Raw genomic sequence first — 13,987 nt, forward strand, 5'->3', positions numbered from 1 at the left:
TCAAATTACCATCTAGTATTAGTATCTTGGGCCCCAATTCACAAAACTTGCAATGCATGCCAAAACATTTTTGAATGTAAAAGGTGTGTATAAACTGTAATGCAATTTTTCTTTTATAAATTGCACATTTGTAGTTAAATTTACTGAATACTTCAGTTGATGTGGCTCAAAATATGCTAAGGTGTCATATTATAGCCATATATTTTGACATCTTTTTAAAAAAATAATAATTATAGAAATGGAATATTTGCTAGTTTAGTGGCAAGTTTAGGTAGTAAAGACATAGCATACACAATTTAAGTAAAATCCTTTCACTCGAAATAATAAAAAAAATAAAAAATAGCTGTAAAAATGCCTATTTTTACACTTTTATTTGTAACATGCCAAGAGACGCCTTTTTTCAACAGCTTTTAATTTTTTTATGGATCCTTATAGAAATTCATGTGACCTGTTTCCCAAAATGGTGCAGTAAACCAATCAAAAAAAACAGAAAGAGGCATTATGAATTATAAGTTAACAGATCAAAAAAGGATTTAAAAGTTTGCCTTTATGTATGTTACTATTGTCTGTCAAACTTTTGATTGATTTTGAAGTCCCTCAGTTTTTTATAAACAAAGACTTGAAGCATAAACTAAAGGGTAAATCTATTGTAAATAACTTCATTTCTCCATATTATAATCAATTTGTAAGTGGCTGCCATCTTTTTTGAACATATAACAATTTTAAAAATTTTCTTGAAATGTCTGTCAAATAGTAACATATGCAAGACGGTGCTGTAATTCCTGCTAAACTAGGGTGATACAGCTAATTATGCTACATGACATAGCATTAAGCTCCACCTAGCTTTGTGGCACTATCACTTTGTGAGGAGAAGCTTTTTTGATGACACAATCCATTGTTAAGTGTTGTCTGTCAAACATTTGTACGCAAGTAACATACGCTAGATTTGTATGTGTCTGTCAAAAGTAACATACGCAATACGTTTAAAAAAATTAAAAATCACTTGATGTTCACATTATGATGATAGTTTAGAGTTTATAAAAGTGTTTTAAAACATGTGATTTATAAACTGCATGTGATCTTTATTCAATTTCCCATCTTGAACTACTGTTTTTGCCAAATTATTATTCTGTATGTTACATTTGACAGACATCTTGCGTATGTTATGGCTTGACAGACACACATATTTTATTTATAACAATTTATCCTCCTTTATTGTAATATTTGGACACATTTTTTTCCACAATCAGTTGCTGTAGGTCCTACACCTAAATAACCACAAAATACCTTATGTAATACTTTATAAATTTTTATTTGATTGCAGAAAATCATCAAAATTGTGTCTGTCAAATATAACGATTTAAGGGCTAGAAAATTAAATTTGTGAAGTAAATGGTCTATAACTTATCTTTCTTTTAGTGTATTATGAACGATATATGTGCATACTATAATTTAAACCTGGTTGGAGACCAAAAGAAAAGAGCTGGAAAAATAATTGTGTGTTACACTTTTATGACACCGTAGCTTATTTTGAGCCATGTACATGTACCAAGGCATTGCAAGTTGTCTGCTGCACACCATCGGATCTCTACCACTTAGCCATTCAGTGCACAGACCCTAGGATCTGTGTTCAGTGCCGGGCGGTATTTATCTAAAGAGGAAGTCATGCTACAATAAATCTGATATTTTTAATGATTTCCAAATGAGTTTCAATGAGATCTGATGGGATTCATTTGGTCTATAATCATCTTGTAGAATCTACATGTTTATCAATGGATGCCGACAATATAGCTTTAAAGCTTTTACAAAAAATATCAATATGCACATGTATATAGAAAAAAATCCAAGACACCACATTTGTCTGCCAGTTAGGGGGATTGTGCCTTACTCCCCCCTCCCTTTTCCTCCCGTAAAACCCTGCACCTACCAAGCATTTGACTCTTCACAATGGTAAGGCTGGCTTTATACTATGCTTGTTCTAGGATCACTTTATTAAAATCACATACATGTAAACACTTGAACTTGGGCAAGATGACATGTGTTCAGAGATATCAAGTTCTCAGCACCTGGTGCAAGTGACGTGAATGATGGTCCATGGGACATTTTACAGAACAGTATGGATTGGCTTTATGTGTAGGACTGTAGGTGTTGTTGCCAATAGAAGTTCATTATCTCAATTACACTGTTTCCTACCTTGTGCATGTTGTGGTTTCATTAATTTACTAAAAATACGTACAATTCAAAATTCTATCATGGTGTGTATTCCATCATAGACCCTTTTACAAATGTATTTGTTTATTTATCTTCCAGAAGCATTCAAAACCAGAAAATACACTCATGTTCTACTATTAATATATGGGCAGGCAGACCTTTCAAGTAGGGTCAGTCGGTCAGGCTTTTTGAACAAATTTTTAAATTGCAAATTACCCTAAAAATAAAATACCTGTAAAATCGCCCAAATTTGTAAAAAACCAAGGCATTTTTTTGCTCTCTTTGCTCACATTGTTATACAACATCATCAACCAGCGGCATGAATTAATTATCTAATTTCACAAGGAAAACAAATCGATTTGGGATGATATTTTGTTCAAACAATTTGGAATGGAAGTCCCAGTTGCTACTGTTGTCTCCAACATAAACCATATTATGCAAATACTGTGTATAATCTCAGACTAAAGGCAAATAAAACACATAATAATTTTTGGAACACCCCAACCTCTTAACCATTCAAGGTAAATTTTACCTTTATAAACAAGATTATGTCTACAGTACCAGCAATCAGTGGTGATCATGATATCACTCCATCCCAAGATAACATGCTTTACATACAATGTAGTTCTTAGTGAATCAACATGTCGTATGAATGACACTTTGGAGAAATATGATTGCCAAAAAGGAGAAACGTCAGACTGATAATAACACAAGAGAACAAGGTCCAAAGTTTCAAATATATGGAAGGATTGTATGCAGGCATTTTTGTCTAATTAAGTCAGGATTGGGCATTGAATGTTTTCCATATACCTCAGCTAACTTCAAAGTAAACAAATAAAAATAAAGTTGTAATTATTTAGTCTTTGTTTAATATTTTTGAGAAATGTTTTGGTTGGTTTTACAATTGTTCAATCTGTTATCAATTTATTTGTATACCTTGTTGAAATTTAAAATTCACATGGTTTAGTAAATCTATAGTATGTAATTTATCATTATAACCACATGTTTTTAAATTCAGGTTGTAGAGCTGCACTTTCATTGATGAATTTGTATTTTTAGGTTGGATAGGGGCCAACAAAGGTAGAAGGGGGATGGTCTTAAGGGGTTGACTTTAAGTTCAAGTTGGGATGATAGTGTTTGTGAGATCATATAGCAGGTGCACATGGGTGTTTGTGTGTATGTACGTGTGTATAGATGGCCGACCAACAGATATAAACCATGTGCCAGAAGCTGTTTAGATGTGTGCGACTGTCCTGTAGATGAAAGTCTTTTGTCATAGGGTGACAGTGAAGATCATGCTGGTTTATAGATTGCTATTAATAGTCAGCTTTGTAAAACGTGCTGTTGCCAAAATTGTTTGGATTGAGCACTTGCTGGCTAGGCCTTGTGATTTCCCATAGAGGTGAATTGAATGTAAACTTCCGTTTGGTGTAATTCCCACAAGGTTTGTGTAGGCCCTATGTGTAAAACAGAGACAAAAATGATAGAATTAGAAATCAAGCTAACATATAGGCCTATATTCCTACTTCTAGAATGTTAAAATTGTGGAATTTTATTTGATCCGACTTCAGACGTATTTGCTTGATCCCGTCACACGTATGTTCAGCATTAATCTGTTTTCTTGTGTAAAAGCTTTTATTTATTGTGTGACAATGTTAAGTATGTTTTTGAATTCCAAAATTTGCAGAACAAAATGTTTCCAGTTCAAAAAGCCTGTTTGTATTGGAGATAATCACAGATTTGGTATACAGATTGTAACATGACACCCTACTGGTTAACCCTAATGGCATTTAGCAAACAAAAACATTATTAATTCGTTTATTAGAAACCTTTGTACAACATTTGATAATTCTTAATATCCTAGAAATCCTTCCTAGAATAAATAAAGCAACAAGGTCTTGGTTCAATCCTGGTTCAATCCTGGCAATGACACTGAAGTTAACTCTGGTAATCTCTTATTTTTTTCTGATATTTATTTGCTTTTCGAAAGTTTAAGATAACTTGTTCCAACAGCGAGTAGAGTTGGTTGCAGGGCCACTGTTATACCAGCGTGTTGTTGGCAGTGGTAGGGCACAGGCAAAACCAGGCTGGTGGGTAGGCAGGCCGCATGCAAGGGGTCAAGGCATGAGAATGAAAACCATTGAATCACAATATCAGCGCTGAATCACACAGCCACAGGGAGTTTAGTTGTGATAGAAAACCATACCTATGTACCTCCAAATCCACCAAAAAGTATCTTGATTCGGGCGGCATAGTTCTCTAAGGAGCACCTTTGATTGTTGTGGTATTGAACGTAGCTTCTTATTGTGGGGATTGTAAATGATACCAAAACACTGGAGGGCAAATTACCTAGTCACACCTGTGTGGTTTACAACCGCAGGACTTTGTCTCAGATTATGAGAATGTATTGCGCATGGGGTCATTCAAGTTCCTTCTTAGAAACTCGTTGTTTGTGATGCTGGTTTGGATTTTAATTCAATTTGGGTTTGCTATAAAAAAATGGACTGATATTACATCTCCTCGCCTGCCGCGGATCACATTGTCTACCCTAAACAGCAGTTGGCAGTGGGTTATCCATGTTCACAAAGTTGAGACCAAGAGGACAGGAAATAACAGAAATTTTGAGCTTTACGACACCAAAACTTGATGTTGCAGAACCAAAGTTATCATACCTGGTTTGTGTTTAGATTATGAGTGATTGACAGCGATATGATTTTGTTACCCCATACCATGGGGCAAGCGAATTGATCACAAAATGTACTGCGTTCGGTCACATTCCACCAGAGATGAATGCATGATGAACAGCGGCTAAGAACCAATGTTTATTATTTCCTAGAATAAACTGATGCCCCAGTGGTTAGAAACTGGATGGATTATTATATTATTATTACACTGAAGATGAGCTGGAAGTACCATATGGATAAATTGGCACTGTCAACTGGTGTGCTGTAATGAGCGTTTTATTATTGCTTTATACTGTCAATATAGGAAGTATATATGCGCAAAGGATATTATGTATGCTGATATTTGACCACTTCATTTGAGGATATATGCTAATGAATGTGTTACATGACCAAATTACGAGGTATTCCAATTATACTATGCGACATGGAGCTGATGAATGTATTGAAATGGTTTAAGTAATTAAGCCATTGTATATTACATTAAGTAACATCACTAATTGAAATTTTCAATTTGGAACCATATGCGAATTGCTGTAATTGCATAGCAAACATGTCGATTACGAAGCAAGGCCTTGCTGGACTATTCTGTATGGGATTCAGCGTTTTATACCAGTAGTGGGACGTTAACAAGGGCTGGTGGCTGTGGAACATTACGAGTAAGTGTACAATGTATTTAGGGTATACCATAGCTTACGAAATGAATTATGAGGATACCATTGTAATGTAAAGCAACAATAAGAAAATAGACATACTGCACATGCATAGAGGTTTTATCAAAATGATTTAGGAAGTAAATAAGAGAGAGAGGGGGGGGGGAGGAGGAGACAAATAGAAGGGGAAAAAATAGACAGACAGGTGGGAGAGAGACATGGGGGAACTGCAGATGCAAAGAGGCAGACACGTGTAGATGAACAAAGATGAGCAAGACAGAAATTGAGGCTGAGACAGACCCAAGCAAACAAACAAACAGACAGTTTCAAAGAGACGGACAGACATCTTGATAGACATACAGATGGACAAGAAAGAGAAATTTAAAAGACAAAAGGATACTCATAAAGGATTTTTTGTAATAAGTAGACAGTGGGTAATTATGTCATCAAAAGTGAAGATATTTGGATGTCAACACAATTTAATAAAATGTGCATATTACATGTACGTGGGTGACAATGACAATGCCATATTGACTGATGGTCAAAAAGTGTGTGGATTGATCTTACGGGTTTGAGGAAAGTATAACCTAGTGGTGTTAGCACTGAAATAGACTAATGAAGTGATATACAGGAGGAATGGTTCTATGATGGAGAACACAAAGCTTTTTAATATTAGGGTGTCATTTCTGCCCCATGTGCATGAGGCACATGTGGATGATTTTTCTCAGAATTGGGAAATCATCCAAACATTTGATATGTAGTATTTATATCAGGATATTCAAGCCGCCTGATTCTGCATGAATTTGCAGAAAATATAAAGGCTGAATTGCACCCAGTCACATATAAATGGTAACCCAGGATCTACCATTTCGGAACTATCTCATCATTGAACTTTTGGGAAGAATCAAATGCTAAAAGTTCCACAAAGTTTATCAAAAGAAGAATGCAAAGCAAAGAATGGAGCCTCCAGATTAAGAAAATATCAGAACAAAATTTGTGGGATAGAGTGTTTTTTTGTTATGACGTACAAAAAAAAAATTTGCCAAAAATTCACTTTTTTTTGTGATTTTCTTCATAGTTGTTGTTTTTACACCAAATATCTATTTATATTAAGATACCTTGATGTCTTGCCATTAATTTTTTTTATAGTTAAATTGCTAAAGCTGGAAAAATATGGCTCCTGTCGTACTGGCTATGTAATAAATAGGGATGTGTTTGATATTCACAATGTGTTTTATGCCAGCTGAAGTTACTGAACTTCATCTCTCAGATGATAGACCAAAAATGTTCACCTTTTAAATCTGCCATAAGTGCCAATGAAGTTTCGGTGCATATTTTCATTAGAACTACACATAATCACATAGTTAAGTATTGCCAGGAAATTAGTGTCATGTACTGCTGATCAGAACCTCTCTGATAAATATTTTTGTGCTCAAAAAACTGATATCAGTTATGATAGACACAAGAAACACACCATATTTTGTGCGTTCAGTCAATATGAACCCCTGTGTTCCTTCCAAGTCTTGTGACGTTTTGTGGTTTAATAGTAGACAAACAGTAAGCACCAAAATATGCCCTCTCAGACACCTCCTGGCTGCACACCAGCATTCAACCTTGTTTTTCCTCATAATGAGGATAATAATATTGTTTGTAGAGTAAAGCAGGACAAAAATTGAGAAGAAATATTAAACTTTGAAAATTCATGTGTTATAAATTAGTGTATGTTTCTGCATTGTAATTCAAGACCAGGATACCCAAGAAATAAAGACCAGAAAACTCAAAATAGTACTGTGAATTTTCTGGTACTGCTGGTGTGCAGAGCAATACATACCAGTTTGTACATGTAGTATTTGCACTTCCGTAGGTGTGCAAAAAATTTTATTAACAAATTTTCTGTGGGAGAGGAAAGAAAGTACAGATGATGTCTGACAACTGCATATTATATGCCTATTATAACATGCACTTTTGTGCCCACTTAGTGAATCGATATCAATAGTATACCAGTTGCATATTTACATCAAAAATTGATGAGTATAATTGAATGGAAATTAATAATGATTTTCAAGTTGGATTGTTAAAGGTAGCTTTTGCATAATGGCAGTTTGTGAGGGGAAATATGGGAATGGAATTTCCTTATAATATTTAAGTTGTTTATAATCTTAGTGAAAATGATAGAAAGCATAAAAAGCAAATAATTTAGCCAAAGAAATACTGAAAATCAGAAAATAACAAAAACAAGAAGACAAAAACACTCGCATTAACCAAGAAAATATTGAAGTTGACTGTCACAAGAGATCATAGTCAAAACTAATGAGATAATTCCTTATTACCTTTAATTGTCTTTTTCAATTGATTGATTGCCTGACTGACAGATGACAACAAGTGGCTGTCAATTATTTCTCGACATTGTATCGTTGTTTCCAATACACCACTATTTGTGTGTATTGTAATGTCATAAACATGGTCAGATTTGACCAGATAAATAGCAGTTCAGGATATAAATGGGATTGAAACAGGATCAGAGGAATTTCCTCTCTTCCTAATCAAATTGGTCTCTAGTCTTTTATCTGTCACAGGCCAGTGAGTGAGAGAGTGGGTGACCGGCCAGTGAGACTAGACTGGTACTGGTAGTAGTACTGTAGATTTGGGGAAGAAATTTTGTCCTGTGTGCTTTGCATACATTCAGAACTGGGGGAAATCAATTCCCAATTTCCCATCCCAGGAAAGTACATTTCTTGAGTCTGTCTTTACATGCACAAGAAAACATTTCCTCAATATGGCAGTCTATCTTGGAGGCGACATTTAAAAAAAAATTTGTATCATATTTGTAATGCATGTGGTAAAATCAGATGTACAAAAAAAATCACATCCGGAGCAAGATTCCAACCTACAATCACAGACAAATTTGTTAAAAGGAGGGCCTATTTGATCCTGTATTTTCTGTTTATTGGTTGGTACCTGCTTGGAATGTAACACTAAAAGACATAATAGCAAAATTGGAGCAAAACAAGCTACAACCTATAATAATATAGCTATTTATTGGTCAAGCTCTAAGTATTAAATTGGTTGATCGAAACTTAACTTTGTATATACATGCCACATAGTGAACTTTCTGTTGATATTGGCAATTGGTTTACCAAGTTATTTATTTCCTGAAATTTTAAAATATACTGTGTCCATAGTGTCTTTTGATTTTCATTCAGCAGAATCTGTAGCATTCATACTTAAATAGGGGTTTGAATGGAAACAGAAATATTTAACCTCAATATTTATTAATTCATGGTTCACCTAATGTGAGATCAAGCTACACTGGTAATTGATTTGTACACCTCTCTGAATTTTATTTTTTTCCATGGATGTGAGATATATCCTTGTCGCAAACCATTACAGCATTATGTGGTAGTTGCGGTTCTTCTGTCAAAAATTTCATGACCTACTTATTGATCTGAACAGGATCTGTGATCGGAATGTTTGGCTTCAAATTAAATTGATCTATGACTTTTTTCAAACAAGTTATTAATTTTAATTATTGAGTCATTCAAACATACGCTAACCAAAATAATGGAGCAGAAAGCTAGCAATAGTTACCATATCATTGTAATGTTCAATTTGCAAATCCAAATAGATGTGCGAGCTTTGTCAAAACTTATCCATAAGGAGACCAGGCAAAACATTCTATGTTCCTGAAAGACCCAGATTTTCTGTTTTGGGATGCTTATAAAAAATTGATGTATGCATGTAAAATCAGTCATTTTTTGGCCGGAAATTGCTGTGCATGTAATATCAGCAGTTTTGGGATTTGCTGAAAAAACATGCAAAAATGCCTAATAGACCGAGCAGATTATTGTTTTTTTTTGTCACCTAACTGGAGAATAACATTTAAAGCTTATTTTTATTATTTAAAGTTTAAATTTTTGCACAATTACTTTTTGCACTTGGCCAAATATGAACATTTTCCATTGTTTGACTATTTGTGAGTCTTAGAGTTAATTAGTTTCCTTACACATGTACATTGACCTATTTATGCCTAAGGAATATATTCGTATGTTATTATTTTTGGGTTACCACCTTGAAATGCACACAAATAAATGTAGCACGGAAATGTCCACTTTTACTAATGTTTGCATGTTGCTCATGGAGGGGAATATAGTGGTCTCTGGATAGTGTCGCTATACACTTGCCAAACTTTAATTTTAAGGGTGTGTGTGTGTTTGTGATTTTCGTTGAATATGTTGTACCGATTTGCAAAGAACTTGATGCTAAGTACAGCATGTGATTTAAATTAAACCTTTGTAAATGTAGGGGTCTGTGATGTAATGCTTAAAATGTTAGACACCGATTATATTTTGACATCAGCCCTACGCCGAATTGTATATGTGTGACTTCTTCTTTACTCTGCATCAAAACCAGTTCAGCAAGTAAATGAGGGGGGGGGGGGGCAACAAATATGGCAGATTTTGCTAGCTATGCTGTATACAGTTTACTGGATAGCCCTTGTTCTTTAAAAACAGCATTTAGTACTGTTCTGTAGATAAAAATGTATTGGAAAAATAAATAATAACTGCTGAATATTTTGCCTGGCCAACGCTGAACTGTCAGTTACTAGATGGACCCCATGATATTAATAAGCCTAATCAAAGGAATTGTGATAGACAATTGGACATAGATCATAACTCTTAGAATTTCCTTGCCTGTCTTTTGGAATTAATTCCTGATGAACTGAAGATGAGTCGTTAATAGCTGCCCATTAATAATGCAGCCACTTCCGCAAACCGGTGCTGTCATGTCGGATTGTTTTTATTTGGGTTACACAATTTGCTTGGCGGACGGAACACTGGTCTATTAAACTGTTATCATATCAGTAGGTTTTCTATTTTCAGCATATGTCTTTAGGTGTAGTATTACTCCGTTGTAATCTAGATTATTAAGTTGATAATTGATGGCATATAAAAATAATTTTTCTTAGGAAAAAAGTTAATATCTTCTATGAATCGGCCACTTTACAGTGGTTAGCTTGTGATTTGTTTGAAGTGGCCACATTTTCAGTCACTAAAGAATAGTTTTAGATTGCAGTGCTATACTAAGATACAAGAGAACCTTGGACCGAGAACCTTGGACCTATCTAGTTGAAGACTTTTTATATCTGAAAACTCAGCCAACAAATTGCAGTTGAATCATTCCAGAAAATCTAGTACTGTAGTGTAAACCATACCCAAGCATATTAGGGGCAATCCGTCTTGAAATGTAGGGGCCAAGTGGTCTGTTTTGTCAAAAAGTGTCTGAAAATAACAAAAATCGGGTCATTTTGCCAAAAGGTGGATGGGACATGTCCCCCCTGTCCTCCTAGGATCAATGCCCATGCCCTAGCATGAAATCTGTCTCTTATTAAAAAACACTAAAATCTCTGTTTGCACGAAGGATGAACTTTTCCCCCTTCCATATGAAGACAAGTTCCCATTTTGAATTCAATCACAAAGCTTCATATATGGACTAAGTAGACATTTGACGGTAATCAACAGTGAATGTACCTGCGTGGCTGCACTTCCAGGTGGATTTATTTAGCAAGGTGGATTTACTTAGGAAGGGAGTGACCATGTATAGTGAGGGATAACCATGGCGTGACTAGCGACATAATCCCTTGTTAAGAGTGATCCATGCCCCACCGCCCTATTACGGTCTTTATCATGGGCAATGTGGAAAAGTTGTAAGCGTACTTTTCATGCAGCACTGACAATTAACTATCCTAGGTTAGAATTTCAGCAGGAATGCTGGCTTCAACCCAATCTATTATGATGAACAAATTCTAATATCATGGTTATATGGAACAAACCAAAAAAATAACATCATAAACAAAACAAAACTAGTTCTGTCAGGATGAGTTTTTTAAATATATATGTATTATTGTTTCTTGTATAGGCCTACATACTTTACAACATTGATAATATTTTAACCTTCTTCAGGTTTTTAAATGGAACTAAATACATTTAGAGTGTCTAGTCTTTGAACTGAATTAGGCCTATTGGAATTTGGGGTTAGGGTGGGATTGTGTGTAAATTTTTTTAGTGAAATTGAAACTTGCCCAAAATTATGAGTGCATTTGAAGCAAACATACAATATATTATAGGGCCTATATTCTCTGTTGACTGTTCATGAATTTAAGGATGATTTTTTTCAGGAAACCTTTTATAATGTTCAGGATAACAAGCAAACATAAAATGTTTTATAGAACACATAAATGTTGGGTTATATACATGTAATTATTTTTTTATGAGTGACTCTTCATCCCACATTTACAACATGTACCAGGAAATCATGGAATGAGCTCAGTATTTTACATTGTAGCTACTAAAGTATGACAAAGAACTATCATAACAATTGCATTCTTTTAACTTTAGTTGCCCTAAAGCTTCAGCTTGTTCCTTGTTAGGAGGAAACTGGCCAGTTGCGTGTGAACTATCTGTACATAGATTAACAGAAATAGTTTGATTTAAAAGACTGAAAATTACAGGTGCAGGGAGTGGGATATTACGATTATTTACACATAGGGTTCACCTTATGAAATTCAGTGATCAAAAAGACATGTAAGGAATCACTCTGACAAACTCTGGACATCAGGTATGGTCATCATGAGCATTTAATATGAATATGAAATTTTGAAGAAACAGATTTCAACAACTTGGCAGATCTGAATCTGATCTGATCTACGTACAACAATTTAAATATCATTAACTTACAAAGTTTGGTTGAGGTATATATACATGCATGTTTTATTTAGTGTTGTCTGTCATTACAACTTTAACCAATGTTGTCATTGTAGTAAACCAATATTTCTCTATTTTGTTGATGTACACAGGGTTTGCGGGGATTGACTAGCCCCACCTTCCAGCGGAAAGCTAAAGACAGGCGTCGTCAACAGAAGATGTTACCAATGCCAGGGGCCAGTAATAGGATGCCAAGACAACCAAGACCACAACGTATGCAAACCATTATTGAAGCCCTCAAGTCAGGGCTCAAGTAAGTCATCTTAACCTTTCATTCACATTCATGCACACATATCACAAACAAGAGTACTGTAGAAGTTTTCTACATGGTCTAGAAGAGTAGAATGTATCTAATATTACTAGAGCCCTAAATTAAGAATGAGCTGTTAATTTGAACTGTGGTGTACTAAAACCATTTTGTGAAGACTTCAAATTAAGTTTCCTGCAAGTGCTTAGCTGTATCTCTTGTGTTGAGGCAGAGTAGGTCCTTACCGATGCAAGTGCACCATATCCAAGGCTCGAAAAAATGTTAATTTCCCGGGAAGCAAGCTAAATTTCCCACAATTCATAGCATGTTTTCTATATACAAAAAAGACGCAATTTCCCTCCAAACACCAACATTTCCTGGAGTGATCTTCCCAAATTCCCCACTTTTTCGAGCCATGACCATACCCAATGGGCTGGCATCAGTTTGATTTTTAAATGAAATTCCAATGGGACCAATGATGTTTTTGCAGCAGTTATCATGGTTATAAGTTGTGCAAAGTATACATTATTATTCGGTGTATATCAGTGGTCCTGTTTTGCCACATGTTGATGGTTCAAGGCGCCAAAAACACATGATCTCCTGATTAATCTCCTGATTCAGGTCAAGTGTGGGATACAGAAGATGAGTCAGACCCAAGGCTCGCATGGGAATTGACAACAAGTTGATGTACATGGAGTGTCTTGTCATTTTTATACTACCGTGTGAACATTGGGTTTGTGGGGGATGTCATAAGTCTCTTTTAATAAAAATAAAATAAAGGCATTTTAACTGAATATGCAAACTTTTATGTCTTGTTTTTCCTGGAAATCTGCCTTGTATTACTTCAAGACAATAAATTATTGTGGGATAGTTTGAAGACATTAAGTTGTCATCGGAATCTTACGGTGACAGTTGAGTTGAAGCGATTCACACAATGTGACAATCAAACAGCAGGTTGCCCTGTTAGTGTTGTTTGCTAAGCGATGCTGATAAAATAAGCTTGCTCCTCATCATGGGATGTTCTCTACTTTTTCCATCATTTACAGAGATTCCATCAAATTGAATCGAGAGAAGCTACAGGGTATGCAACAACATCAGAATGATGTGAAAGCAGCCAGATCAAGACAGGTGTGTATACAACTTGCAGGCCTATCTAGGCAAAGTATATAGAGTATTAGTGTATAGTGTACTACAAGACCACTCGTTGGTTTAGTAGATGTTTGAAAATTTGTCCCTCCACGGCCTGCAAGCAAATATTATTGACAACTCCTGATCTACAATATTTTTCACCCTGATGTGGCAGTGACGTCAATGCGTTGAAGCAGCTGTTTCGCATGTGCATCTTTGCGTCGTATTTAAGCGTGTGGTGCGTAAGCTAGCGCTTTGAGCATCCGCTAGCTACTTGAAGCTGCGCAGCGCCTGTAGAAATGTGCA

At 35.3% G+C, this 13,987-nt stretch overlaps 1 protein-coding gene across 3 annotated transcripts in view; it reads left to right on the top strand.

Annotated features, from left to right (window-relative positions):
• LOC140138125 (rho family-interacting cell polarization regulator 2-like) overlaps positions 1–13,987 on the top strand; it is a 67,893-nt gene that overhangs the window by 16,326 nt on the left and 37,580 nt on the right. For 2 of the 3 annotated variants that reach the window (XM_072160048.1, XM_072160050.1), the window contains exons 2-3: positions 12,399–12,559; positions 13,600–13,681. In XM_072160048.1, coding sequence (XP_072016149.1) covers positions 12,399–12,559; positions 13,600–13,681 — 243 coding nt within the window. Of the gene's footprint in view, positions 1–4,775; positions 5,552–12,398; positions 12,560–13,599; positions 13,682–13,987 lie in introns of those variants that run through there. The other variant, XM_072160051.1, reaches the window with a different exon arrangement.

The sequence above is a fragment of the Amphiura filiformis genome, chromosome 17 (assembly GCF_039555335.1).
Source record: "Amphiura filiformis chromosome 17, Afil_fr2py, whole genome shotgun sequence".
Lineage (NCBI taxonomy): Eukaryota > Metazoa > Echinodermata > Ophiuroidea > Amphilepidida > Amphiuridae > Amphiura > Amphiura filiformis.